We start from the raw sequence: 25,526 nt of genomic DNA, 5'->3' as shown, positions 1-25,526 counted from the left end.
TTTTAAGAAAATTTGCTTCTGTGTTCTTCCTTTTTTTATTTAACCAACATCCAAGTACCTAGTATGTGGAAACAGTATGCTAAATCCTGGGAATACAATAATAAATAAGTGGATAAGCCCTGGAAGTGCTTACAGGAAAGAAATTTAGCATTTTTGAAGTGGCATATGGCAGCAAAACTCGGGGAATAAGATTGGGGGGCCCAGACAAGAGAGAGTTGGGAGAGGCAGGATGTGGGGGACCAGATGACCTCAGGGATACAGGGGGCTATGGGCAGTGAGGAGCTGAGGCCAACAGTGGCAGTCACAGTCAGGTGCCCGGATGCAGCAGTGGGCGAGGTGCTGTTCACAGCGCAGGGACCAGAGGGGGGGCACGTCTGCGAGGGAAAATGGGAGAAGATTCCAATGTGATGAGGCGATGCCTGTGGACTTGCAGGTGGAGACATCAGTAGACAAGAACATACCCAGGCCTCGAACTCCAGGACAAAGTTCAGGAAAGAAGCTGTGACTAGAAAGGTAGGGGTGCTTATTTTTCTTGTTAGCATTTGAGAAGTATTTCATTAAGATCTAAATTTGACACTCCAGCTCATTGCCTGTACTAACTTTGTTACCTGCATTTCAGAGTCTTCTATGTAGCTTAGTGTGTGCTCATTTTGTGAAAGCTCCATGGGTTCTTGGTAACAGTGAATCCACTTTCTAAACCTAATGCCTATCAATAATGCCTTTTTAGTTATACCAGTATCTCCCCTTTAATTTTGTCTTTTAATTTTATTTCAGTCAAAGACTGAAAGACACAAAAAAAGTCTTTTTTTTCCTATTGCAGTTCCATTAAATTATCCATATGGTCTTTCTGGTTTTGCTTTTTACTTTTGATTCTGTGTAATTGGTTATGCACAAGTTCATAATCTGTCATCCCTGTACTGGAACCTCTTACAAACATAAGGACTCCTGATGCATTGATTGTGTTTTGCCTGTAATTCTACCTTGCAGGGATTTGTATTATCTTTGTGGCCTACTTTTTGTTTATTTGCAGATTAGTTTCTGTCCAGCCCTTTATTTTTTAGTGTCTAAAGCAAAGGACACCATAGGTAAAAGCACATAATTGTTAAGATCCATCCTTGAATCTTTTTAATATGGGCATGCATTTAATCTATTTATACATAATATTAAATTAAGTTGGTTTCCTGACACATGCTATGCTTTTTTCTTAAGTTTTGCTGTTTCTGCCTCCCACTAAATGGCACTGTGTTATTTCCTTTTATCTTCCACAGTGATGTAAACATGATATGGTCTGTGTTTTTGTAATTAAACAATTATTATAAAAGCCATACACTACAGACAAATCAGAAAGTAAAGATAAGCACATACTCAGAATCCTACCTACCCATAGATGCCCCCCTGTAAACATGTTTGTATTTCTCTTCCCAAATGTCTTCCAAGCGGATAAGCACATCTGTACACACACACACACACACACACACAGAAATCCTCTAGAGATGTCATGCTTCCCATGGCTACTTCACCTTTGCCTCCTTTTGTTCACTCATCAATTACCCAAATACATGTGTTTTTTGGGGTTTCCCTGGTGGCTCAGCGGTAAAGAATCTGCCTGCAATGTAGGAGACCCAGGTTTGATCCCTGGGTCAGGAAGATCCCTTGGAGGAGGGCATGGCAACCCACCCCAGTTCTCTTGCCTGGAGAGTCCCATGGACAGAGGAGCCTGGTGGGTTGCAGTCTATAGGGTTGCACAGAGTTAGACACGACAGAAGTGACTCAGCAGCAGCAGTATTTTCTAATGCGGTCCTCCCAGACAGACAGGAAGCAGTCTAAGGTCAGGGATCTCACCTATTTTGTTTATTCTTAAATGCCAAGCTGCCTGCCAATCATTTAGTGCCTTTCTGGGGGCACTTTCTCCTAACTCCAGTTTTAAAAACACATTAAAAAACACACACAAACTTTCCCAACATTTGCTCCTAGCAGGGTTCTTCTCAGCTCAGATTCCATGTCCTGTGCTGTATCTGTGACCCATACATAGCAGGCATGCACCATAGCCCCATGAAGAGCATAGTCTCCTCAGCTTCTTTCCCAATGGTTTGCTGGGCAGGGGGTTGGAATTGATATCACTGAAGGAAAAAGCAAGAGGTAGAGCTTGGCCAAGCCATGAATGACCATACTTCATGGGGAGCAAGGTATATTGCCAAAATTAAACCCCGAGGGGCTTTTGCTTGTGTTTATAAGTGTTCTGAGGCTGATCCAGGGAATGGGGAGGGCCCCAGGGTTGGGGGGTTTCCCTGGTGGCTCAGATGGTAAAGAATCTGCCTGCAATGCTGGAGACCCCGGTTCGATCCCTGGGTCGAGAGCATGGCAACCCACTCCCGTATTCTTGCCTGGAGAATTCCATGGACAGAGGAGCCTGGCAGGCTACAGTCCATAGGGTCACAGAGAGTCGGACATGACTGACTAAAACACACACACACACACACACACACATACCAGGGTAGGGAGGACACACAGACCTTGGCAGACAGTTTGCTTCCTCTCTTTCACAATATGACATTTCCCTTTTTCTCCAGCAGCTTGATGGAATTAAACCTTTTTAGACAAAAGATTCATTTTCTTTTCCCCTTAAATCTTAAGGTTCTCCCCTCAGGCAGACAGCACCCCTAAAGCCAGAGAAGGTGGCCCCATAACACCCAAGTTGCCTCTAAGCACACCAGGGAGAGTGGGCAAGCTTGACCTGAGGACGTCGTCATTGTGGAGAGCTGCTTTCAGGGTTCAAGTTCACCAAGCTGTTGGACAAAACAGGGAAAACATCAGGAATCCTCAACCTTGGAGGGCTTATAAATATAAGCAAGTCCCAGCATCACACTGTAAATACCACCCCAGAAACTTAAAACTACTTCATTTACTCAGCCAACTGTGACTACAGTTCCTTATGTAGTTTGAAAATGAAGCACTTTTCCTCTCATAATCACTGTTCCTAGTCGTGATGTTCAATTTCTAATATTATTACAGAAGGGCGTGCCCTTTTCTTGCTTAGAGAGAGTCTGTATCATCAGGCCACCCAAAATGGCTGTTGTCTTGCTCTCTGTACATCCCCTGCTTGGACAGTGTCTGCTTCATCTGATCTTTAGGTCAAACATCTCCACCTGGTAGCTTATCAAAGGGGAGGTGAGGGACATGCCCCTCAGCTGGTTTCCATGGTAACTGATGAGCCAACCTGATGTCAGTTTCAGCTGTAACCCAGACCCTCCCTCTCTCCGGAGGAGCATAGCGCAGCCTGCTGCCATGTTCTGCCCACTGTCTGTCGCTGCACACGCAGGTTGTTGTTCCAGGACCTTGCTTCAGACAGGTAGGCTCCCCCAGCCATTAAACCATGTCTCCGTCGCCAACTCCAGGCCATTCTTTGGTCTTGAAGCTGGGCAAGCACAGGCCTTGTAGGCCTGTGGGGTGCAGCCCAATTGGCAGAGCCGCCAGGAGACCAAGTGATATCATAGATATTTGTCTTCCTCTGACTTATTTCACCTAGTATGATGATCACTAGGTCCATCTATATTGCTGCAGGTGACATTATTTCACTCAAAAAGGTCTTTTTACATTTTAGCAGGAAAACTGAGATCTCTTTCTCTATATAGAAAAGTGTATGCCTATGCGTACCTTTTAAAGTGTCTCTGTTTCCAAATGGCATTGCCAAGATGGGTTCATGGATGAACTGTTTAATTGGTTTAAAAGAAATTTAATGTTTGTGTAAATTCTCAGAAATATAAAAGACTGGCTTAAATAAATTTCAGGTTCATGTGGCCTGAGAAATACTCAGTACTTACTGAATATCTAGTATCAAAGCTAGCTAGCTTAAGCTTGTTAGTTTGATTAATATAGACATGTCTTTAGAGTCATCAGTGGTATACTTTTTAAAAAATAATTTTATTTGGCTGTACTGGGTTTTTGTTGCTGCACAAGCTTTTCTCTCGTTGTGGCAAACGAGCTTCTCATTGCTGTGGCTTCTCTTGTTGCAGAGCACAGGCTCTAGAATGTTTGGACTTCAGTAGCTGCAGTATGTGGGCTCAGAAATTGTAGCTCACAGGCTCCAGAGCACTGGTTCAATAGTTGTGGCCCATGGGCTTAGCTGCTCCATGGCATGTGAAATCTTTCCAGACCAGGGATTGAACCCATGTCTCCTGCATTGGCAGGTGAATTCTTTACCACTGAGCCAACAAGGAAGCCCATCAGTGCTAACACTTCTGTTGTACCTAAGTTTAGTGAAAGTGAAGTCACTCAGTAGTGTCCGACTCTTTGCGACCCCATGGACTGTAGCCTACCAGGCTCCTCCATCCATGGGATTTTCCAGGCAAGAATATTGGAGTGGGTTACCATTTCCTTCTCCAGATCTTCCCGACCCAGGGTTTGAACCCAGGTCTCCCAGATTGTAGGTAGATGCTTTACCGTCTGAGCCACCAGGGAAATCTCTGTACCTAAGTTTGCTGCTGCTGCTGCTAAGTTGCTTCAGTCGTGTCCGACTCTGTGCGACCCCACAGACAGCAGCCCACCAAGCTCCCCCGTCCCTGGGATTCTCCAGGCAAGAACACTGGAGTGGGTTGCCATTTCCTTCTCCAGTTTGCTAGAGAGTAAATAATACCTTATTACATCTGTTGAAAATTTTTCAGCCAGGAAAATAACAATATGATGAAAGTTTAAGTAAACATAAGTGAGATAAAACTTTTAGGTAAATGCTATAGTAATAAATATGTTTTGGGAATGAGAGAGTTAATTCTTAGGTAGGTTGATAAGGAGTCTGGGGCCCTCCAAGAGAAGGGGATCCAGGAATCTTGAGAAGGAGAAAAAGGACAAACTTTTTCTTAAACTCTTGAGTTGTTATGACAACAATCTTGAAGACTAACTTTCTTTAAGCCCAGAGCTAATGATTACACAGAAAACAACTCAAACCCTGTACTAATGATTATATAACAATGTATCTTGCTCAAGGACATGTTTCTCCTTAATAGGAACCTTCTGACTAATCTTATGTGGGAGTGGGTCTGGTAAGACCTTTCTTTAGTTAGTTCTAATCTTGTTAATTTAAGATGTATGTTGTGGGAGTGGGTCTGGTAAAAGTATATAAGGCCTTGAGAAGACTAGCGAGTGGGGTCACTCTCCACCCCGCTTCTGATGCCCATGTCAGAAGCTTTCTCTGTCCCTTTTATACTTTAATAAAACTCTGCTATACAAAAGCTCTTGAGTGATCGTTTGGTCCCTGGTCCCGAAGCTAAATCTTCTTTGGAGATCACGAATCTGACATTGTTCACTGTAAGCTATCAGGAATATCTATCTAAAATAGTCTTTCCAACAAATACTGTATGTGTGTTAGTCACTTGGTTGTGTCCAAATCTTTACAACTCTATGGACTGTAGCCCACTGGGCTCCTCTGTCCATGGAATTCTCCAGGCAGGAATACTGGAGTGGGTTGTCATGCCCTTCTCCAGGGGATCTTTCTGACCTGGGGACCAAACCCAGGTCTCCCACATTGCAGGCACATTCTTTACCGTTTGAGCTTGCATATATATGGTTCAGAATGGGGGTACACATGTATACCCGTGGCTGATTCTTGCTGATGTATGGCAAAAACCATCACAATATTGTAATTATCCTCCAATTAAAATAAATAATTAAAAAAAGTCTTTCCAGATTTTGGTAACTTGATACTAAACCAAGTTAAATGAAGAGAATTCATTCATTACCTGCATCATTTCAAATAGGATAAAGTAGTGGAACATTCATTGCTGGTTGGGTCTAAGTTTACCCACCTTTGCTTTCTTAGAGGAAGATGAGAGCGTAAGTTTTCCAATCAGTAAATGTTGATATGATGAACAGGTCATAGTTACTTGCTTCTTGATTTTCATCAGTGATTAACGTTTCAAGGGTTAAGATTATCATTTGGTTATAATTCTAGTTATCATAACCAAGTTTCTTTAGTGATTACATTATAATCAGGTGTCTGTGCTTTTTAAAGCCTTTTGTTATTTATAGGTAGTTATTTTACTCTGATGCTTTTGCAAAAATGCTTCATTTTCAAGATGATATAAATAGGAAGCCCTTTTTGACAAATGCAGGTCTCTGATAAGTTTCAGATCATACAGCTGAACTGGGTCAGATAGTAAAAAATCCTAATGGAAAACTTGAGGCTTCATAAAAAGTTAACAAATAGTTACTGTGTGAAGTGGTGAATATGGTTATAATTTTTATGGGTTTTGCCTGTAATATTACTGGTTTTGATCTGTGTTTTCCAGATATAGGGACGCCCTTCCCCTCAAGTTATTTGTGACTTAAAGCACTTTAGTAAACTACACCTGTGGGTAGAATCGAAACATTTTCCGTCTCTCTGCCTGGTCCCTCCAGACATTGGAAACTCGTGGGTGCTAAGCAGCCGTAGTAGGTGAGTGGGATTCCTGCTGGCATGTGCAGGAATCACGTTTTAGGGATTCTGTAGAAGAGTGAAATCCACTGAAGCACAGCCTGATGGCAAGCCTTTGGTATGTCTTTCCTGGCCTTGAGAGGCCTTTTGGGAATCTGGTCTGAGATGAATCCCGAGGATTTCCACCACAGCCACTTTGGAGGAGCCTATGTGGTCAACTGGTCAGTTGACCATTCCATGAACAAATTTAGTCTTGACTTGACTATGTTTCATGAAGATGAGGGTAATTTTAGAAAAATTTGTTTCAGTGGATATGAAATTCTAGTTCTGGTACTTGAAGTCTGTATTTATGAAAGTTGTTGTGTTAGCCATACTTTTGCCTTGATATTCAGGATGGAAAGAGAATTCTCTAGTGAGGCTGTCACAAAGCATAACGATTCATGACAAACATCACTGCTGGCTTTAAGTCTTTAAGCAAGTAAAAGCAAATCTGAGGCTTTGACATTAACGGCTGTAATTATTAAACTTTATTATATTTAAAATCTAAAAACTGTAAAACATAGTGCTTATACAAACACCTGAGGACTGTTCAAGTGGGCACAGCATCTTCACAAACAGTTTGAAAGAAGACCAAGTTGAAATCTGAATCTTCTAACACAAAAGGACTAACACAGATGAAAATGTCCTTTAAATCATATATGCCCAGTAAATAGTTACATTTGCTTATAAGGTACACTTGGTTTTCTAAAAAGATAATGTATATTCTTACCCCTGGTGAACATCTTATTGGCATTTATAACAAATGGCTAATAAAATCAGCACCATTTCTCATAGCTTATTAACATTACACTGAATATTATACAACATAATGATGTAATAAATAAAATAACAATGAACGTTTCACTTGAAGGTTCTATTTTTTAAAGTAAAGTTTAAATCAGAATTAATGTACTTGTTCAAAGTGCAGTAAGATAAATGGCTCAGAAAGGAAATTAACTAGAAACATTGCACAAGATAGAACTTCCCTGTATGGAAACCCTGAAGTGTGAGCTGAGAGGTACCAGTGAGAGCAAACAACTTGCATGTTTTAAACACAAACAATTTGTGTTTTAAAGAATTAAAAAACTCACTATATATAGAGATGGTCTTTAGCTCAGTGGGAGTGTAAAGTGCCATTTTAAATTAAAAAAGAATTTAATTGTGTGCATCCTTCAGATACAAAATATAAACACAAAACAGTATCCACATGAGGAATGAAGAGACAATGAAACACATCTTTAAAAAACTCAGACATAGGCATCTTCATGGAGAGATGGGAGCAATGAATGCCTAGTTAAATGTCCAAGTTTAGACAAAATATGGAAGTTGTAAAATAACATGTATTTAGTTGAAAAGAATATAGTCAGACTCAATCCAAACCACCCTTGTAGTGTAATATCTCTTGCATGAAATGACTGTGTGATAATTTTTTTAAAAACTGGTAACAATGCCTCATGAAATCTTAAAAGGCTGCTTTTTCCCTTCAAATAGGGACAGATAAAACATACAGTGAAATAATAACAGAAAGGAAAATAATTTATGTGGCTATTCCCTTTTGGGAAACTGGTAGAACACAAACAGAACATTGCAGTAACAGACATAAAATATTTGAAAAAACAGGATACCTATAGTTGCAACTTTAAATTTTCTTCTAAGGAAAACATCACATGGATTTCTTTAGAAAGCCTGTCACTGCCTGATATTTTGCCCTTTGGGATTTGGCTGTTTTGGTTTTACATATAAACATTAACCAAAATCAAAAGGTGTTTCTGTTTCTTGCATGAAGTATATCTGTAAACTATACAATGAAAATAATGAAAAGAACAAACAACCGTTTGACTGTGCTAGCACTAACACATTAAATGGCTTCTAAAGAAGTAGACTGGACTATCCCAGGTTCTGCTATTTTGGATACACCATATCTTAAAGGAACCTTCTACACAACAAAAACTTCTAAGGGTGGAGCAAAGACGGCATCGGTTTCCCCAGAATTAAGTCCAGTCTAACGTGGTTTATCAATTGGGGATATATCTTTCTCTTTTAAGCCTGTCAATATAGTGGCAAATCTTCAAGGCTGTCCCCACCTTAAGCCCCATGTACTTTATCATCATGTCACTCCTGAGCAGTAGCAGAGCTTTCCCATCAATGCCCTACAGAGCAAAGGAAAATGAAATAATTAATAAAGCATTCATATTGAATCAGAATAGTTTCTCCTTTCTATATAAGAACATGTAACACAATTAGAGAGCAGCTCATTCCAGCTATATATATATTCTCTGAATCTGCAACTGATTGATGGAAACTATCAAAAATCTAATTTGTACAGTGAAGCATCACTTAATCACCTGTAAATTTGCTTCAAATTTTAAGAAAAAGGAAATTTAACTTAATATCTTAAAAATGTCCTAAGCATCAAGCTACCTAATTTTAAATACCTTGTGTTAAACAAAATACTGCATAACTATGACAAAAAGAGTAAAAACTTAATGAATAATAAAAATGAATTTCAGACGGTCATTGACTTTCTTAGAAGGGCTGGAACATGAGTATCTCAGCTATTAGTATGCTATACAGTGCTGTCTTAACATTGGAAGGTAATCAGTTAGTTGTCTGAAGCTAATTAAATGCTGAAAACTAATGACTGATTTTCTTACCATATTGAAAATGGTACATCAGATATGTGGGCACTAATTTTATTCATTAGGAAACACTACAAAAATATTACTTGAAAGTCACAAGCCATCCTCCTAGTAAAAAAGAATTAATTGGCCAAGTGATGCTGCTGAAGCATATTATTTGGTTTTTATGAGAAGCCAATGGCACCCCACTCCAGTACTCTTGCCTGGGAAATCCCATGGACGGAGGAGCCTGGTAGGCTGCAGTCCATGGGGTCGAAAAGAGTCGGACACGACTGAGCAACTTCACTTTCACTTTTAACTTTCCTGCATTGGAGAAGGCAATGGCAACCCACTCCAGTGTTCTTGCCTGGAGAATCCCAGGGACAGGGGAGCCTGGTGGGCTGCCGTCTATGGGGTCGCACAGAGTCGGATGCAACTGACGTAACTTAGCAGCAGCAGTTTAAAAATAAAACTGTGCTGAATCATTTATCACTGGCTGAAGGGACCTGAAGTCCTTCACAGTACTGCTTTTGTCAGGTACCTTCTATACATTTTCTAGTAAGTAAAAGTAGAAATTAAAGAAATTAGAACTTAAAAAATTTAGCCCATGATGTTACTTTGTAAATAGCATGAGAGTATCAGCATCCCAAATTGTCAGTAATCATATAAGGTCAACAGGACAGAGCCAAATGGAATCAGTTACTGGGTTCACTCCCTCCTACTCACAATCCCGGGGCCAAGCAGGGAGCAGGTGGGGAGGATCATTGTAGCTGGTCTTACAAAGGAGAAGACCCTGAGAGTGGCCATGCTGAATCATCTTCTCTTGAGAACTTGAAGACTTGTAGTATGTTAGGGACTTGGGTACCCATTTAAAGCACAAATCCACCCTCTACCCTTTAAGGATCTGACTTTGGGCAAAGTAAACTCTCTCAAATATGGAAAACTCAGTTGATAGGGTTCCCCCACCATCCATATTAAACAGTAACCAACTGAAGGGTCTGCAAAGAGATAATAAAGTCATTAAGGCAGAAAAACTAGATCAAAAGATACATTACATGGTCCCTGAAGAGGTCAACCAGGGGATCAAATGTCTGAGGATCTACATCTTGCAGAAACATGGTCACTTCATCCACGGACCAGATTGAGGGGTCCTCAGGGAGGTTTTCTCTGAAGAAATCCGGGTTATTTCTGACTGGTGAAGTTGGAGCTTCAAAGAGGGAAAAAGACAAATCATACTTGACCTGATATTATCCTGAAAGAAGAGATTTAAGTAGGGAGTAATTGTATCATTCCTGGAACATTCTGTGAAGTACCCCAGCATGGATCCAGAACTTCGAGGTAAAATGTAATGAAAGCCTAAAGATGACCTGAGGCTAGCTACCCAAGAATGTCCCATGTGAGTAAGTGAAGTCGCTCAGTCGTGTCCAACTCATTGCGACCCCATGGACTACAGCCTACTACGCTCCTCCATCCATGGAATTCTCCAGGCAAGAGTACTAGAGTGGGTTGCTGTCCCACGTGACCTCCCCCAAACAACAAAAGCAACTTCAGAAGGTAACTTAAAGAGTTTCAAAGATCATAAAACAGACTGAGCAACCCAAGGCCTCTTTGGCCACAGGCAAATATAGCAAAAAGACCTGTAACTTAGGTTGAATTAGGTTAATCTAAGCCAGACTACTGCTCTCTTCCTTTAAGAATTTCAATGAATTTCTCTCAATTTCTGTCCTCTTGGTCTCTCCAGATGAGGTTTATTTTACTAGCTAATTTCAGTGGAAATTTCCAGAATTTATAGTTCTAAAGTTGCTTAAATTTATTAATTTTAATTAACGAATTTCAGTAACTTCCATTATCTTTGAGAACCACATGAGTTCTCTTACCAAACCTCTACCATGGCTTTTAAATTCCTGTATCTCAAGGCTTAAATGCTTATCTGAATTTTGCAGAAAACATTATTTTGTGCTTAGCTAGGTCAAAAGTAACTTTAACATTACACTGAATATCTCTTTCAAGTTTAATTGCATAGTAATAGATATTTTGGTTGGAGGTTTGTATTTAAAAAATAAATAACTGAGACATGAAACAATGTAAGTGCTCATACAAGAAGTTTTAGCTGTGCTATAAAATAAAAATGAGAAAGTGTTAGTTGCTCAGTCATGTCCAACTCTTTTCGACCCCACAGACTGTGGCCCACCAGGCTCCTCTGTCCATGGGATGGATTCTCCAGGCAAGATTACTGGAATGGATTGCCATTCCCTTCTCCAGGGGATCTTCCAGACCCAGGGATTCAACCCGGGTCTCCTGCATTGAAGGCAGACTCTTTACTGCCTGTGCCACCAGAGAAGCCCATGCTGTAAACTAAGTTGTACTCAAATTTCTTTGTGTCCAGACAGTTCAGTTCTGTTCAGTTCAGTTCGGTCGCTCAGTCATGTCTGACTCTTTGCGACCCCATGAATCGCAGCACGCCAGGCCTCCCTGTCCATCACCAACTCCCGGAGTTCACTCAGACTCATGTCCCATCGAGTCAATGATGCCATCCAGCCATCTCATCCTCTGTTGTCCCCTTCTCCTCCTGCCCCCAATCCCTCCCAGACAAGTACTCAGTTATTCAACCAGAGTGCTCGACATCTTAAAGTTAGTGTGTTGTAATGGAGGTGGGTTTTGTAATTCGCTAGGAAGATTTGTTTCTCTAACCAAAGATGTCAACACAAGTTTGACCTCTGTGTGAATTAACCTAAAGTGTACCTTTCCTTTTCTGTCATCTGGGCTCTAGCCATTTTAGGAACACATGATTGTTTACACAGGGAAAGGGTCAAGAAAAACAAGATGAAAAAACTCACAGTGCAATCATTATGAGTATTAGTGTACAGGGAGTGTCAGTTGACTGGCATAGTGTGGGCACATTAGAGACACTCAAGAAGTGTTAGTCATCGTTAAGAGTATCACCCCAAACTAGTACTCCAGATGAGAAACAAATAGCTTACACAAGCTTGCATCCAAGTGCTAAGGAGTATAGGGTAAATAATGCTACCAGGAACAGGTGTCAGTTCATACTCACCATAAGTGCTCGGAGTGTAGGGAGGCGAGATACTCTGCCTGGAGGGCTGGGGATCAAATAAAGGTGGATAGGTCACAACGTCAGGGGGAGGTATTGGTTCAGGTCCCATGTCGGGCAGTATGGCTGCAGGTGGAGTTATAGTGGCCTGGTCCAGTGGGAAGAAATTGTGGGCCCGTGGGCTGCTGCAGTAAGAGGGTCCCTGCATGGGTTCCTTCTGCATGTATTCGTATGGCTCATAGGATTGTGTGAAGACGGTGGGGCTCTGGTTGAGATCTGGCTCCTGATCCTGGAAGAATGACTCCTGCTCCCGCTCTGGGGACTTCTGGGACTCAATAGATGTTCCCAAAGTGTTGCTCTGGGAATCATCATCCCGCCTGCTTGTTGGTATAGTGGGGCTATAACTTTCAGTTAAAGATAATGAAGAGGGACAGTCCCTTCTCTTCCTTTTATGGCTTTTGCTCTTTCTAGAATGCTGGTGATTATTTTTATGTCTATTTCCATGTAGTTTCTGAAATGACACAAACCCAGTACAAATTAATTGTGAGTAAAAGAAAAAGGACATATATAGTAAATACATTGATACTTACTTTCTATGGAAGATTGCTTTATATTATTAAAGATAAGTGCTCTATTCCTCTTCACCCCTACATTTGAATCACATTTTATATATTATGGTTACAAATATAAAAATACCCATTGTCATACATATCTCAAACCTAAACATCAGCATTTTTCCAGCAGAGGTTTAGTCTCCCATCTGCTGCTACAGTAAGTACAGATCAGCCTTACTCCTCTTTAAGAGTTATTAGTTCTCTCTCACTTCTAATTGGCATCTTTAGAACCCAGAGGTTTATTTATTATAGCTGTGAAAATATTTTTGTAACACTTACACGACTTTGCCACGTTGACTTCACACGGCAACGGGAACGGTGAATTTTTGAAACCTTTCCATGAATAATATCAAACTTCTTATCCAGGTCTTGAATAGCATCATAGATGGCCTATTATAGTACAAACTGTTACTAATTTCTACTTCAAAAGAAAAGTAATGTAAAAAATACCATTAAGCCAACCTTTGACTGCCAGAGCAAAGAAAATTCTCAAGCCATCAGAAATTTCTTGTTTCCCACTTAATGCCTGGTTGTTGGTGATCCAGGGCCGAGCTGGCTGAGATTAAAGCACCCCAACCTCCCACTCAACTACTCCATATCATACAGGCATTTGAAAAAGCTTGAATACTGGAAAGTAAATGTACCACATTTCCTATAAGCCATCACATTTATGTTGGAGTCATTTTACATCAAGGAAGGTGATAGTTTAGGAAAGAAATTTTAAAATCTGCTAAAAGGCAAAAGAGCCTCTTTCCATAACGATGGTATAAACTAATAGGCAGTGAGGGGTCCACTCTGGAAGGAACAGTGAACCAAATACAACAGATGTGACCTTTGGCATCAGCATATTTTATTTATTTATTTTTGGCCATGTGGCATGTGAGATCCTAGCTCCCTGACCAGGGATTGAACCCTGCACTGGAAGTGTAGAATCAACCACTGAACCCCCAGGGAAGTCCCCAGATTAAGGTCATGCAATTAACAATTAACTTAATAAAATGTTTGAGTACACAGCCCCTGTATGCTAATTGGGTATGTGATAAAACCTGAGAATTCTTGAAATACACAGGAATTTCATTTGGGCAAAAATACACTTAAAAGGCCAGAACCATTACATCATTCATTCAACTAAACATTTATTGAGAGCTTACCACCTGCCAGAACTGCTTTGCTAGATGCTGGGAATATGGACATTAAAATAAATAAAAAAGAACAGAACCAGCTCCTGCCCTAAGGAACTCCCATTTTAGCTGGAGAGAACAGAACCAACTCCTGCCCTAAGGAACTCCCATTTTAGCTGGAGAGAGACAAGTAAAGAGACCAGGTAAATAGAGTGATAAGCAGTCGGGAGCAATTGATTTCAGTGCCAGAGGCAACAGCACCATCTAGTAGCTTGTCGGAAATGCTACATCTCCCACCCCAGATCTACTGAATTGGGAAGTCTGAGAGCGAGAGCAGCGACCTGTGTTTTCACAAGCCCTCTAGGTGATTCTGACACGATCAAGTGTGAGACCTGCTGGCTCTCAGCACAGGCTTGAGGGGAACACAGTGGGGTTCAAGTTACTTCTCTGCTATTCAATTTCCTTATTAATATAATCAGGATGAAAATATCTCTTAGTTCTCTTAAGGACAAAGCAATGTGCTATAGTATTACTACTAACATAATAATAATACTGCACAATGGCCAGTCCAGTAGTGTTCAAGCATTATTAATATTATGGCCATAATACAGATAAGAATAAGAAGCTAAGTGTGCACAGAAGGGCAAGACCTAATCTAGGTGGGCAGTTGTGGGTGTTATCTGTGTTAAGAGTGAAAAGATGAGAAGGTGTCTGCCAGGTAGAAATGCATGCAAGAGCATACAGGGCAGAAGGAAGAGTATATTGAAAAATACCCAACAAATTAGGAGTATGACATTAACTGATATTAACTACTATACATAAAATAGGTAAGAAACAAGGTTTTACTGTAGAGCACAGGGAATTACACCCCAAATTTATGCTCTACACCTGGAACTAACACAATATTGTAAGTCAGCTCTACTTCAATAAAAAACAACCCTCCCAAATACCCAAACAGGAAGTCAAATGTTTACAGAGTGAACATAAATGACATTCAAAGTGCTGGGTTATGAAGGGAAGGAGAGAGGGTTAGGAAGTCAAACAAAGTGATTTTAATAAATAACAGTGGGAGAATGAATATGCTGAGAGACACAGAGGCTGAAGATCCGGGAGAGAGGGGGGTGATGGATGAAGGGAGGTGTCTGAACACAGGGAAAGAGGATCAGATGCAGAAACCAGAGGAAGTGATAGTGTTAGCCTTACAGGGGGAACCCTTTTCCCCCTCCAGCGGTCAGGAAGGAGGTTGGCAGAGATGGAACTAGGCAGGTTTGTGGGCTGTGAGAAGAATCGGGACTTGGAGGGGATTTCTGCTCCACGCTTCACCATTTTCTCCATGAAATAAGCGAGAAGGATTGGGGTTGTCTGAGGGTCACCAGTCCCCAGCAGAGGTCCTCCCCTCTGCTTCCCAGCCTGGCTGGACAGGGCTGGGGTTTTACTAAAGGGGACGCTGGGAAGGATAAAAAACAACAGGTGGAAGTGCTGCCCCGCGTGGCCTAGACCGGGAAGGGAAGGCGCTGAAGACAGGAGGGAGCCGGCACAGGAGGAGAAATGGAGAGGATCCCCCAGGGCCCACTGCAGGGCTGTGACTCTGAAACCTGGGCGTGTCTGATGGGAGATGCTCCATCCCACCGCGTCTTGCACAATCGTTCAGAAGGTCCTGGCAGAGCCCTGTCAACCTCATTCATCAACCTCGTGGATCCTGATGTAAAGCAGGCTGGGCTAGCACTGCTCAAAATCAGAACTCCCTACTTAGCCCCTACGTTCCTGCTCTCTGTACATCCTTCCCCAGAAGACACCAAAAGTCCCCTTTACGTGTTCCACTTCTGTTCTCAATAGTGATAATGATAAAGACTCTCATAAACACTTCTTACTTTTCAAAGTATGTTAGTTCATTGTATCAAAGAAATGTTATATGTTAAGAAACATTTGTTATAAATGTTCATTATTGCTAGGGTATGCAGCTCACAAAATCCTTGATAGTTAGCTACCTCTATCAGTCTCCACTAATATGTCAATTTTTTTAAAAAATCCCCTCAAAACTATGTAAGATAAACTCGTTAATAAACAGTGGGGTGTCATTTCATTTCAACTGAAATATCCTGACATACATTTAAGGAAAGTGAAGTCGTGTCCGACTCTTTGCAACCCCATGGACCGTAACCTACCAGGCTCCTCTGTCCATGGAGTGGGTTGCCATTTCCTTCTCCAGGGGATCTTCTCAACCCAGTGATAGAACCCAGGTCTCTGGCATTGCAGGCAGACGCTTTACCATTTGAGCCACCAGGGAAGCCCTGACATACATTTAGGTACATACTAAATTTTATCTATATCAGCCAACTTCCTTTAAAGAATTAATAGGGGAAATTAATTCAGTATCGAACAGTTTAGATCAAAGAGCTGTAACTACATTTGATCAGTTAAGGGCTTTTACAAAAGGCTATAAAACCTACACACTGCTATTTTGAAACTTTCACCAAAGAAAACTGTTAAAAGATCATAATGAGAGTGATATTCATAAATAATTCAATACAGCAAAATTTCAATTATATACTTTATATGAGATAAAGATAGTTTTAGCTTAGTGTTTTAGAAAACTGCATTTGAGACAGACAGAACTTTTTTTACCTGGCAATAAACAAGGATATCCTGAATTACTGCTTGTTGTTCTTCGTTGAAAGATGTGTCAGATACAGCAGTTTCCTGCTAATAGTTTAAAAATTGAACAGTTAATAATTCTGTGAAATTCAGACTGAACAATGAGAGGAAAGAATAATATTAACTTATTATTTTAAACCAACTTTTCAAAGAGTTTCAGAGGTCTTAATCTAAACCAGAGACAAAAAAAATCATGTTAATATGAGAATGAAAATATACTCACTGCTGATTAAGAGAGGGAATAAGGAAAGAATTCATAATGTCAGAGGGACTTAGGTTTAGAGTTTTACACTGACAAATAAGTAAAAACTGCTCTGACTTTCCTACTCTGCAAGGGAAAAAAGAAGTGAAATGGTTATTTTGCTCACTGTTTAATGAAAGGAAGTGGACAAATTTAAGAGAGACTAGTATTTTTTGAGAGTTTAGAGGAAATCTGTAGTTTATGAAGAATTGAAATCTTTTTCTTTAAAGTGGTTAAATGTTAATGTATTTGCAAATGGCAATTAACATTACTTACATTACTGAAATATGCAGTATTTGGTTCATATGCATAAAGAACAGTGTTATCATCATCATAAGCAGGGATTCGTGTTCTTATCTAAGGAAGATTTATTAACAAATTAAAAGAAATGATGATAGAGAAAAATTGAGGACTTACTTTACTTCTAAGAAGCTCCAAAAGGCAACTGGTGATATCAAAGGACCTTGTCTATTTTCAATACTATGACTACAGGAAAAGATGCACTTTCAAAACTTCTCATTATCACAACCACACATAAGACATCAATTTCCTCCTCTGTACCTTAAGGTAGAAAGTCTAGTCTTCTAGTAATTTGGCACCAGAACTGCTATAAAATAAGCCAGTTTTCTAAAAGCAACTACGAAGATTCCTCTACATGGCTTTTGATTTTTTAAAATAATCCAACAGTGCCACTCTGTGGACAAAATAGGAAATACTTAGGCATATATTTTTTTATTATTTTCTTCCCCTGCACTGTGAGGCTTGTGGGATCTTGGTTCCCAGACCAGAGATTGAATGTGGACTCTCAGCTGAGAGTGAGATCTCAAGAGTCCTAACCACTAGACTGCCAGGGAATTCCCCACACCTATTTCTCTTGAGAAGTTAATCTCTAAATCACCTAAAACATTTTGGGGAGAAGGAGATAGGGCATAAATAAGTAAATAGATAGCAAACAACCATGATATTCTAAGAGTGTATTTTAAGAATGGATTGTGAGCTACAGGAATAATTTTAACCATTTAAAAGTACATATGTCTGTTTCAAAAACCATAAACAAGATAATGTGGGATTGGGTTATAGATTAATACTTAAAAATATATAGATAGACAGATAGACCCCATATTACCTTTGTATACAGGGCGTTATACTTTTCAAAATGCTTTCATATAATTATGTCAAAAGAGTCAGAAAAAATGAATCTTGGTAGATAGTTAAAATTTTAAAACTTGTACACATATGCTCATCATTTAAATACTTTAAACATCACTGTCTGGAACTCGTGAACCGTACAATCTCTGCATTTTACTGTATGAAATTAAACTCAACTTGGAAAAGAAACAGAACACAATAAAATGAACAAAAGCAGATTTTCAACTTGAAATACAAACCACATCAACTTCACTAGATCCGCTTGACATCTTTTTTGTGCAACAGAGCAACTCCACTTCCTGAGTTGGGCCTAATTATTTTGAAACTTGCTGGAGGATTTATTTGTGAAAATGCTTGAACGTCTAGGACTGGTAAAGCTTACTCCTGAAAAGCAATGCATAAAAAAGTTACTTCACACACTTATTGCCTTAGTAAACTTAACATAAGTATATTCTCAGAATGCCAACTCAAGTTGAATTGGAGTCCTGGTTGAATTTTAGAGAGCAACAAAATGAGAATTCTTTCATTAGTGATTTAGGATACACTTAAAAATTGAAGGGCTTTATTATTCAGATGTAGGAATAAGAATCCAGATCAAACACAGTTCCAAATTGTAAAGTGAATGCTTTACAACCTAAAGGCTACAGAGTAAGTGCTGGAAACAAATGAACAACAGAGCATAAGTTCTAACTGTTTTTGTCAAGGAGTTCAGAGGCTTTTTACTCAGGGAGGCTGCAGGCCTGCAGATCTGAGTCAGGAGAGTCCAGCTTGGGCCTCCACCAAGGTGTGGCCTGGGCAGACACTAAAGACATCAGATCCTCCCCTGCCAGGTGAAAACTGGGCAAAATTACATCTAAGGCCATTTCAGCACCAAGATTATGATTGCTTCCATAGTTAAATTTTGTATTAAACCTAAATAACTAACTGCATGTTAAAAAATAGGTCAACATCTCTTCTAGAATTATGTAGGCTCAGTTATGGTTGAGTCATTCCTCTTAGCAATCAGAAAAGGATATTGAGTATAATGCTATCATTGTAGCAGATTTGAACGCTGGGAGGGGTGTTCATAAGAGAGCTGCTGCTGCTGCTGCTAAGTCACTTCAGTCGCATCCGACTCTGTGCGACCCCATAGACGGCAGCCCACCAGGCTCCCCCGTCCCTGGGATTCTCCAGGCAAGAACACTGGAGTGGGTTGCCATTTCCTTCTCCAATCATAAGAGAGCTAATGCCCTTTTATCCATCCTGAGCAGTAATGAGAGGCAGAAAGAGAGAAAAGTAACTCCCCAGTTAGATTATTGTTATTTAGTTGCTAAGTCGCATCCTACTCTTTTGCGATCCCATGGATAGAGGAGCCGCCAGGGCAAGAATACTGGAGTGGGTTGCCATTTCCTCCTCCAGGGGATCTTCCTGACCTGGGGATCAAACCTGTGTCTTCTACTTGGCAGGCAGATTCTTTATCACTGAGCCACCTGGGAAGACCCCTCAAGTTAGATAAATACAGTCTACTAATGTAAAATAAATTCAGGTTATTAGATACCTTTAATTCGAGCTGTAACTTCAACCAAATTTTACTTTTTTTAGACTATTTTTTTCTGATTATACAACTAATACAAGTCATGACTACTTGAACTGGGGTTTCATACAAAGGAAGACTACACAGCACTGAGAATAAACCAACTCTCACAGCAGTGAGAATAAACCAACTATTGATACACACAACAAGGATAAATCTCAGAAATCTCACAACCACCACGATGAGTAAAACCCAGATGCAGAAAAGAATACAATGTACAAGTTCAAAAAGAGACAAAAGTAAAAGATGTCTTTCTAAATCAGTACCTTTAGATATACCACAGTCACTTCAACAACGTCTCAGTTCCCCATCTTGCAAATAGGCTATGATTTATTTACCTAGTTCCAAGTCATAGATATTCAAAAGTTACTCCTCAAGTCTTGCTCTTACAAAAGACACTGCAGAGCAGGATCTGCTCGAATGCACAAAGAATGAGAATAGTGAGTTAAAGTGTCTACTCTAGGGCAGTAGTCCCCAACCTTTTTGGTAGCAGCGAGGGGTTTTGTGGGAGATACTTTTTCCATGGACTGGGGAGGGGGAATGTAAGTGATGGGAGCAGCTGTAAATACAGATGAAGCTTTGCTCCCCAGCCTGCTGCTCGCCACCGCCATGCAGCTGTGCTACAGGCCACAGACTAGCACCAGTCTGTAGCCCAGGGATTGGGGACCCCAGCTCTAGGGAGTATTTCAACAACTTTGTTTTATAGATTTAAATATATAATTTTTCATTAAATACAGTTTCACTATAGAACATTTGGACTATGCCACAAGGTACAGATAATACCATCTAACAGATTTTTTACTGCTTATTCTGTGCCAGGCAATGTTCTAAGCACTTGATGTATGTTAATTCATTTAGTATTCCTGACAACCCCACAAGGCAGGCTCTATTAGCATCCCCATTTTCCTTAAGAGAAAACTGAGGCAAAGAAATTTTAATAATTTGCCCAGGTCTCATAGTTAGTACGTGGTGCAGTCTGGCTTCAGAGTCTAGGTGCTTTACTTTTTCATTAAAATCACCTGGAATCCCTTCTTGGCCAAGAACAAAATAAAATCCCAAACTCCTACCATGGCCTACAAGGTCTTTACAGTCAGGTCTCTCCACACCACTTAGATGTCACCTCTTATCACTTATCTCCTTGCTCTAAAACTAAGATACTTGCCATCTGACCTTGTAGAAACAGTTTGGCAACCACTGTTAGAGCTCTAACAGTCAGACAGTCCCCCTCTGGCTTAATTACAATTCTGCTAAAACTCTACTGTAAACACAGAGGCAGTGTACATGGAGTCACCCAGCAGACACTCACCCAGCACCTCTGGCTCTGTAGGACACGGACAAATCAAAGCTGACCTGGCATTCTTTGAACCTCTGCACTTGCCGTGCCCTCTGCCCCCAGTACCCTGCACTCCACAAGACCACTCCACACAGGAGAACCAACTCAAAACGTCAAGGCTTCCTTCAACTTCCAGCTCCACAAAGCAAGCGTGCAATGTCACACCATCTGGAAGTAAAACTGCTTTTCCAGAAGTACCAGAACACTCACACTTCAACACTTTTAAAACAGTTGTCACATGCTGGCTAGTTACAGGAGAGACAACATCAAATAGCATTAAGACCTTAGAGTTTGGGCCAGCATACAGGGTGTGGGTCCCAGCTCCTCCACTTACTGTGTGACTCTGGACAACTTACTTCTCTGTGCTTAAAAAAAACCAAAACCGTAAAATGGGGATAATAGCACAAACCATGGAATTATGAGGATGATGTGAATTAATATATGTCAAGTGCTTAGAACAATGACTGGCATAGCAAAGCCACCTTATTATTATTTAGGTAGTCATGACACCCTCTCAAAGAATCAACTTGTCATGGAGCACACGGACAACAAATCCTCAGGATCATATATGCTTAGTCGCTCACTTGTGTCCCACTCCTTGTGACCCCATGGACTGTAGCCCCTTAGGCTCTTCTGTCCATGGGATTCTCCAGACAAGAATACTGGAGTGGGTTGCCATTTCCTCCTCCAGGGGATCTTCCCAACCCAGGGATGGAACCCTGGTCTCCCACATTGCAAGTGGATTCTTTACCATCTGAGCCACTGGAGAAGCCTACATAGATGCTATAATTTAAAAGAATGTATACCATCTACAATAAGTACATAGGATAGATATTAGAAGAATTAAAAAGCAATTATTGCTATATATTTTAGTATAAACTAAAAAAAATTGTTTTTTTCTTTTACAGAGAGATTTTCCTTTCACTAGGAGCAATAGCAAAAATGTACCTTGAAAAGGATACATTTCAAATATAAAAATGTTCTACATTATTTATGTCAGCTTTTCCTTTGATAGTTATAATCTGATGAAAGCATAATTTTGCAACATTCAAGTAACCTTTGAAACATAGTTTTATTACATCAATAAATGTTTCAAGGTTTTTGGAAATCAACCCAACACTGAAAAACTGTAACTTCTATGAGATTCTTTGGTACTTGGAACACCACCAAAAAAACAATTGTCAAGGATTTCTTTTTTGCTTCATATATATATATTTTTTGCTCAGGATCATAACATGTAATTATCACTCATGTTGCACCATGTACTGCAGGTATAGCAACCATTTCCCCTAAATGAATTTTAAATAGCAGTCCACTGTGCAAAGAACCGGACTTTAAGAAATACATGAATCTGAATCCAAACTGCAAAATTTGCTATTTTGCTTAGGCAGGGATTTAACCCCTCTGTGCCTCAATTCCTTAACCTGTAAAGTTGGAATAATAGCTACTTCATAGAGCTGTGAAAGACCAAATTACAGTTAAGCACTCAGCATCATGTCTGGTTCACAGTAGGCCAAGTCTAAGTTTTAATTCCCCTTCTCTTCTTTCCACAAGGGAAGCAAAGGTTTTGCAACATTTTCTTAGAGCCCAACTATGACTAGATTCTGCAAAATTAATATAATTTGTTAAATTCAAAATCTTGCAAAACAAGCTTACTTACAGTGAAGTTCACTTACATTTTACACTAGGAAGTCTAAACTCAAAGTGTTAAGAAAAACCATCTGGTTTTCAAACAGACACAGTTCAGACATTAAAAACATTGCAAAGGGGGCTTTCCTGGTGGCTCAGCAGTGAAGAAACCGCCTGTCAATGCAGGAGACAGGGGTTTGATTCCCACTCTGGGAAGATCCCACATGCCAGGGAGCAACTAAGCCCCTGTGCCACACGTACTGAGCCTGTGCAACTACAGGAGCCACAACTACTGAGCTCACCTGCAGCAACTATTGAAGCCTGCACACCTAGAGCCCGAGCTCCACAACAAGCGGAGTCACCACAATGAGAAACCTGCACACCACGACTAGAGAGTAGCCCCCCGTGGCTGCAACTAGAGAAAAGCCGGCGCAGCAAGCAAGACCCACCACAGCCCCAAAAAATACATTACAATTTTTAAAAATTAATAAAAGACACTGCAAAGACATTTTCTCAAAAGTCACTTGAGGATTCTGCTCTTTAGCTCTCCCTTGCCATCAACTCATCAACTTATCCAAAAACCACAGCAAGAAATATTTGGTAAGACAGGGCAGATTACAATCGCCAGACCACGCCAAATTTTTTTTTAAACAAGTCTGTGTCAATACACTGATCACTTTCTAAAAGTCCTGTCAGGACTCTGAAAAGCAGCCCTTCTGCTGTCCGTATCAAACATTAGAGGCTATAAACTCGGCCGACAGGGAATCGAGCCCATACACTGCTCTTTATACAATACTGTATATAAAAGTTTTGCTTGTAAAATCACTATGCATAAACATTAAACTAGTTTAAAACGCTAGAACAGTACCACTTCAGGGAAAGCCAGGTAAACGGAGGGAAGCGATCCCCAACAGATGAAGTTATCAAACGACTGTGCTCGAACCACATCTTTACTTTGTTTCACCTGAAAGTCGCTCAGTCGTGTCTGACTCTTTGTGACCCCATCGACTACATAGTCCATGGAATTCTCCAGGCCAGAATACTGGAGTGGGTAGCCCGTTCCCTTCATCAGGGGATCTTCCCAACCCAGGGTTCGAACCCAGGTCTCCCGCATTGCGGGAGGATTCTTTAACAGCTGAGCCACCAGGGAAGCCCAAGAATACTAGAGTGGGTAGCCCATTCCCTTCGCCAGGGGATCTTCCCAACCCAGGGATTGAACCCAGGTCTCCCGCATTGCGGGCGGATTTTTTACTAGCTGAGCCACCAGGGAAGCCCAAGAATACTGGAGTGGGTAGCCCGTTCCCTTCGCCAGGGGATCTTCCCAACCCAGGGATCGAACCCAGGTCTCCAGCATTGCGGGCGGATTCTTTACCAGCTGAGCCACCAGGGAAGCCCCAAAATACTGGAGTATCCCTTCTCCAGTGGATCTTCCCGACCCAGGAATTGAGCTGAGGTCTCCAGCACTGCAGGTGGATTCTTTACCAACTGAGCTGCTGGAAAGCATATTTACAACACCAACAGCTTAGCTGCGCTTTATTTGACTAACGCCGGTTACAATCAGATGCCTCCAAATCAAAGTTTACATCTCAAAAAGTGTTACAACAAACCTTGCTAGTTAATAGGATTTTCAGTTTGAAGAATCTGAATAAAGCGTGAGAGCCTCGGTCGTTCGTCCCCCTCGGCCCCCTCGCATGCCAAGGAAGAGAAAGGATGAAAAAGGATCAACTGTTTTCAGTCAGCACCCGGTACCCACTAAGAGGCCAAATCTCAAGTGCCTACGCACTGGTATCCCAGAAGTGGCAGCGGGAACCACCTCAACAAAACACTCCGAACTATTCCAAACCACCTGAACCATCCCAAACCACCCCACCAACAGAGCCAGAAAAGAGTGGCTCTTTCCGAAAGGGCAAATCCTTTCTCTTCCCTCAAGTAAATCTTCCTCCCCCGCCACCTCGCTCTGGAGCCCTGCAGCCATTAAGTCAAACTCAAACCTCTTTTCAACTGCTTCTAGCGGGACGACCCAGAGGGATGGTGTGGGGAGGGAGGAGGAAAGGGGGTTCAGGATGGGGAACACGTGTATACCTGTGGTGGATTCATGTTGATGTATGGCAAAACCAATACAATATTGTAAAGTAATTAACCTCCAACTAAAATAAATAAATTTATATTAAAAAGAAAAAGAAAAGAAGTTCAAAGGAAGGAAAAAGTGCCATTTGACAAACCTTTTCTGGTCCCGGAGTCCGCGAAATTGGCCTCAGAAAGGGGCGGGAACCGGTTAGCCGTGAGAGAACGGTTAGCCGTGAGAGAACGGTTAGCCGTGTCCCGTACCCTCAGCAGACGCTGAAAAAGACGGTTAGATTTTACCAGTGGTGGAGTAAACGGTCCTCGCACCGGAAATAGGGCTCGTCCACGTGACACGCCAGTAGCCAACCGCACCCCCCCATGCACACCGCTGACCAATCAGCGGCCGCCACAAGACACGCCTCCCAATCCAGGGGGCGCTATTAGAGAGATGGCCAATGGCAAGGCTTTGCGGATAGCCACCCAATCAGCGTGGCTATCAGCTACCCAATCCAGGGGACCCCTGAGCTGTCACAGGGGGATGGGCGCTATTAGAGAGATGGCCAATGGCAAGGCTTTGTTTCCCACAGTGCAGCCGCACTGGACCTCTGGTTTGTTTGTGGAGGCTGGTGGGATCCGAACCGTGCTTGACTGAAAACATGGGCCTCTAAAGCTTAGAGAGGTTTTGGCAGCTGCCCTAAGGCGCCTGCACGGGCTACTTCCTACGACGGTGCGGGTTTGAAGCTTAGCGTGCTGCTTCACCACCTGTTGGCTAGTTCTTTGAAGCTTTTTAAAAATATATATAATTCCCCCCTCTGCCCCCTCCCTCGAAGTCCCTCTGTGACACACCACAGGCGTTGACTTTGACTCAATCCTAGGTGTACACGTCAATGCTGAAATTTGAAGCGGGAGAGAGAGGAGGCTTTAGCAATTGTGGTTTGGTACAAATGGGGAGTTCAGTTCAGTCGCTCAGTCATGTCTGACTGTTTGCCACCCCATGGACTGCAGCACACCACGCTTCCTTGGCCATCACCA

At 41.3% G+C, this 25,526-nt stretch overlaps 1 protein-coding gene and 1 long non-coding RNA gene across 4 annotated transcripts; one reads left to right on the top strand and one right to left on the bottom strand.

Annotated features, from left to right (window-relative positions):
• The first annotated feature begins 3,193 nt into the window (after nucleotides 1-3,193).
• LOC147339816 (uncharacterized) lies at nucleotides 3,194-15,917 on the top strand. Its single transcript, XR_015158500.1, has 3 exons — nucleotides 3,194-3,349; nucleotides 6,282-6,427; nucleotides 11,243-15,917. It is a non-coding gene; the product is annotated as an uncharacterized LOC147339816 (long non-coding RNA).
• On the bottom strand, nucleotides 6,911-25,160 carry SCML1 (Scm polycomb group protein like 1). 3 transcript variants are annotated; one of them, XM_086386811.1, is made up of 8 exons: nucleotides 24,653-24,863; nucleotides 18,135-18,279; nucleotides 17,023-17,103; nucleotides 16,476-16,553; nucleotides 13,009-13,119; nucleotides 12,119-12,626; nucleotides 10,119-10,270; nucleotides 6,911-8,595 (listed from the first exon to the last, which is right to left on the bottom strand). In XM_086386811.1, the coding sequence occupies exons 2-8, from the start codon at nucleotides 18,162-18,164 to the stop codon at nucleotides 8,461-8,463; spliced, it is 1,095 nt and encodes a 364-aa protein (XP_086242937.1). In that variant the 5' UTR covers nucleotides 18,165-18,279; nucleotides 24,653-24,863; the 3' UTR covers nucleotides 6,911-8,460. The 3 variants fall into 3 exon arrangements, with proteins under 3 accessions (XP_086242937.1, XP_086242938.1, XP_086242939.1); XM_086386812.1 differs by lacking the exon at nucleotides 17,023-17,103 and having other exon boundaries at nucleotides 24,653-25,160; XM_086386813.1 differs by lacking the exon at nucleotides 17,023-17,103 and having other exon boundaries at nucleotides 16,476-16,550; nucleotides 24,653-24,851.
• Between the last annotated feature and the right edge of the window lie 366 nt (nucleotides 25,161-25,526).

Source organism: Bos grunniens, chromosome X (assembly GCF_055505025.1).
Source record: "Bos grunniens cultivar Pamir isolate PY7600 chromosome X, Bosgru_T2T1.0, whole genome shotgun sequence".
NCBI classification, from domain to species: domain Eukaryota; kingdom Metazoa; phylum Chordata; class Mammalia; order Artiodactyla; family Bovidae; genus Bos; species Bos grunniens.
This window is presented reverse-complemented; position numbering and strand designations above follow the sequence as displayed.

Coding starts and splice junctions, on each gene's coding strand:
- SCML1 (XM_086386811.1), bottom strand. CDS start 18,164: ATGTCAAGCGGATCTAGTGAAGTTGATGTG. Junction 12,627..13,008: donor AGTCAACGTGGCAAAGTCGT/GTAAGTGTTACA, acceptor GTGTCATTTCAG/AAACTACATGGAAATAGACA. Junction 8,596..10,118: donor TTGACCTCTTCAGGGACCAT/GTAATGTATCTT, acceptor TTTGCTCTGTAG/GGCATTGATGGGAAAGCTCT.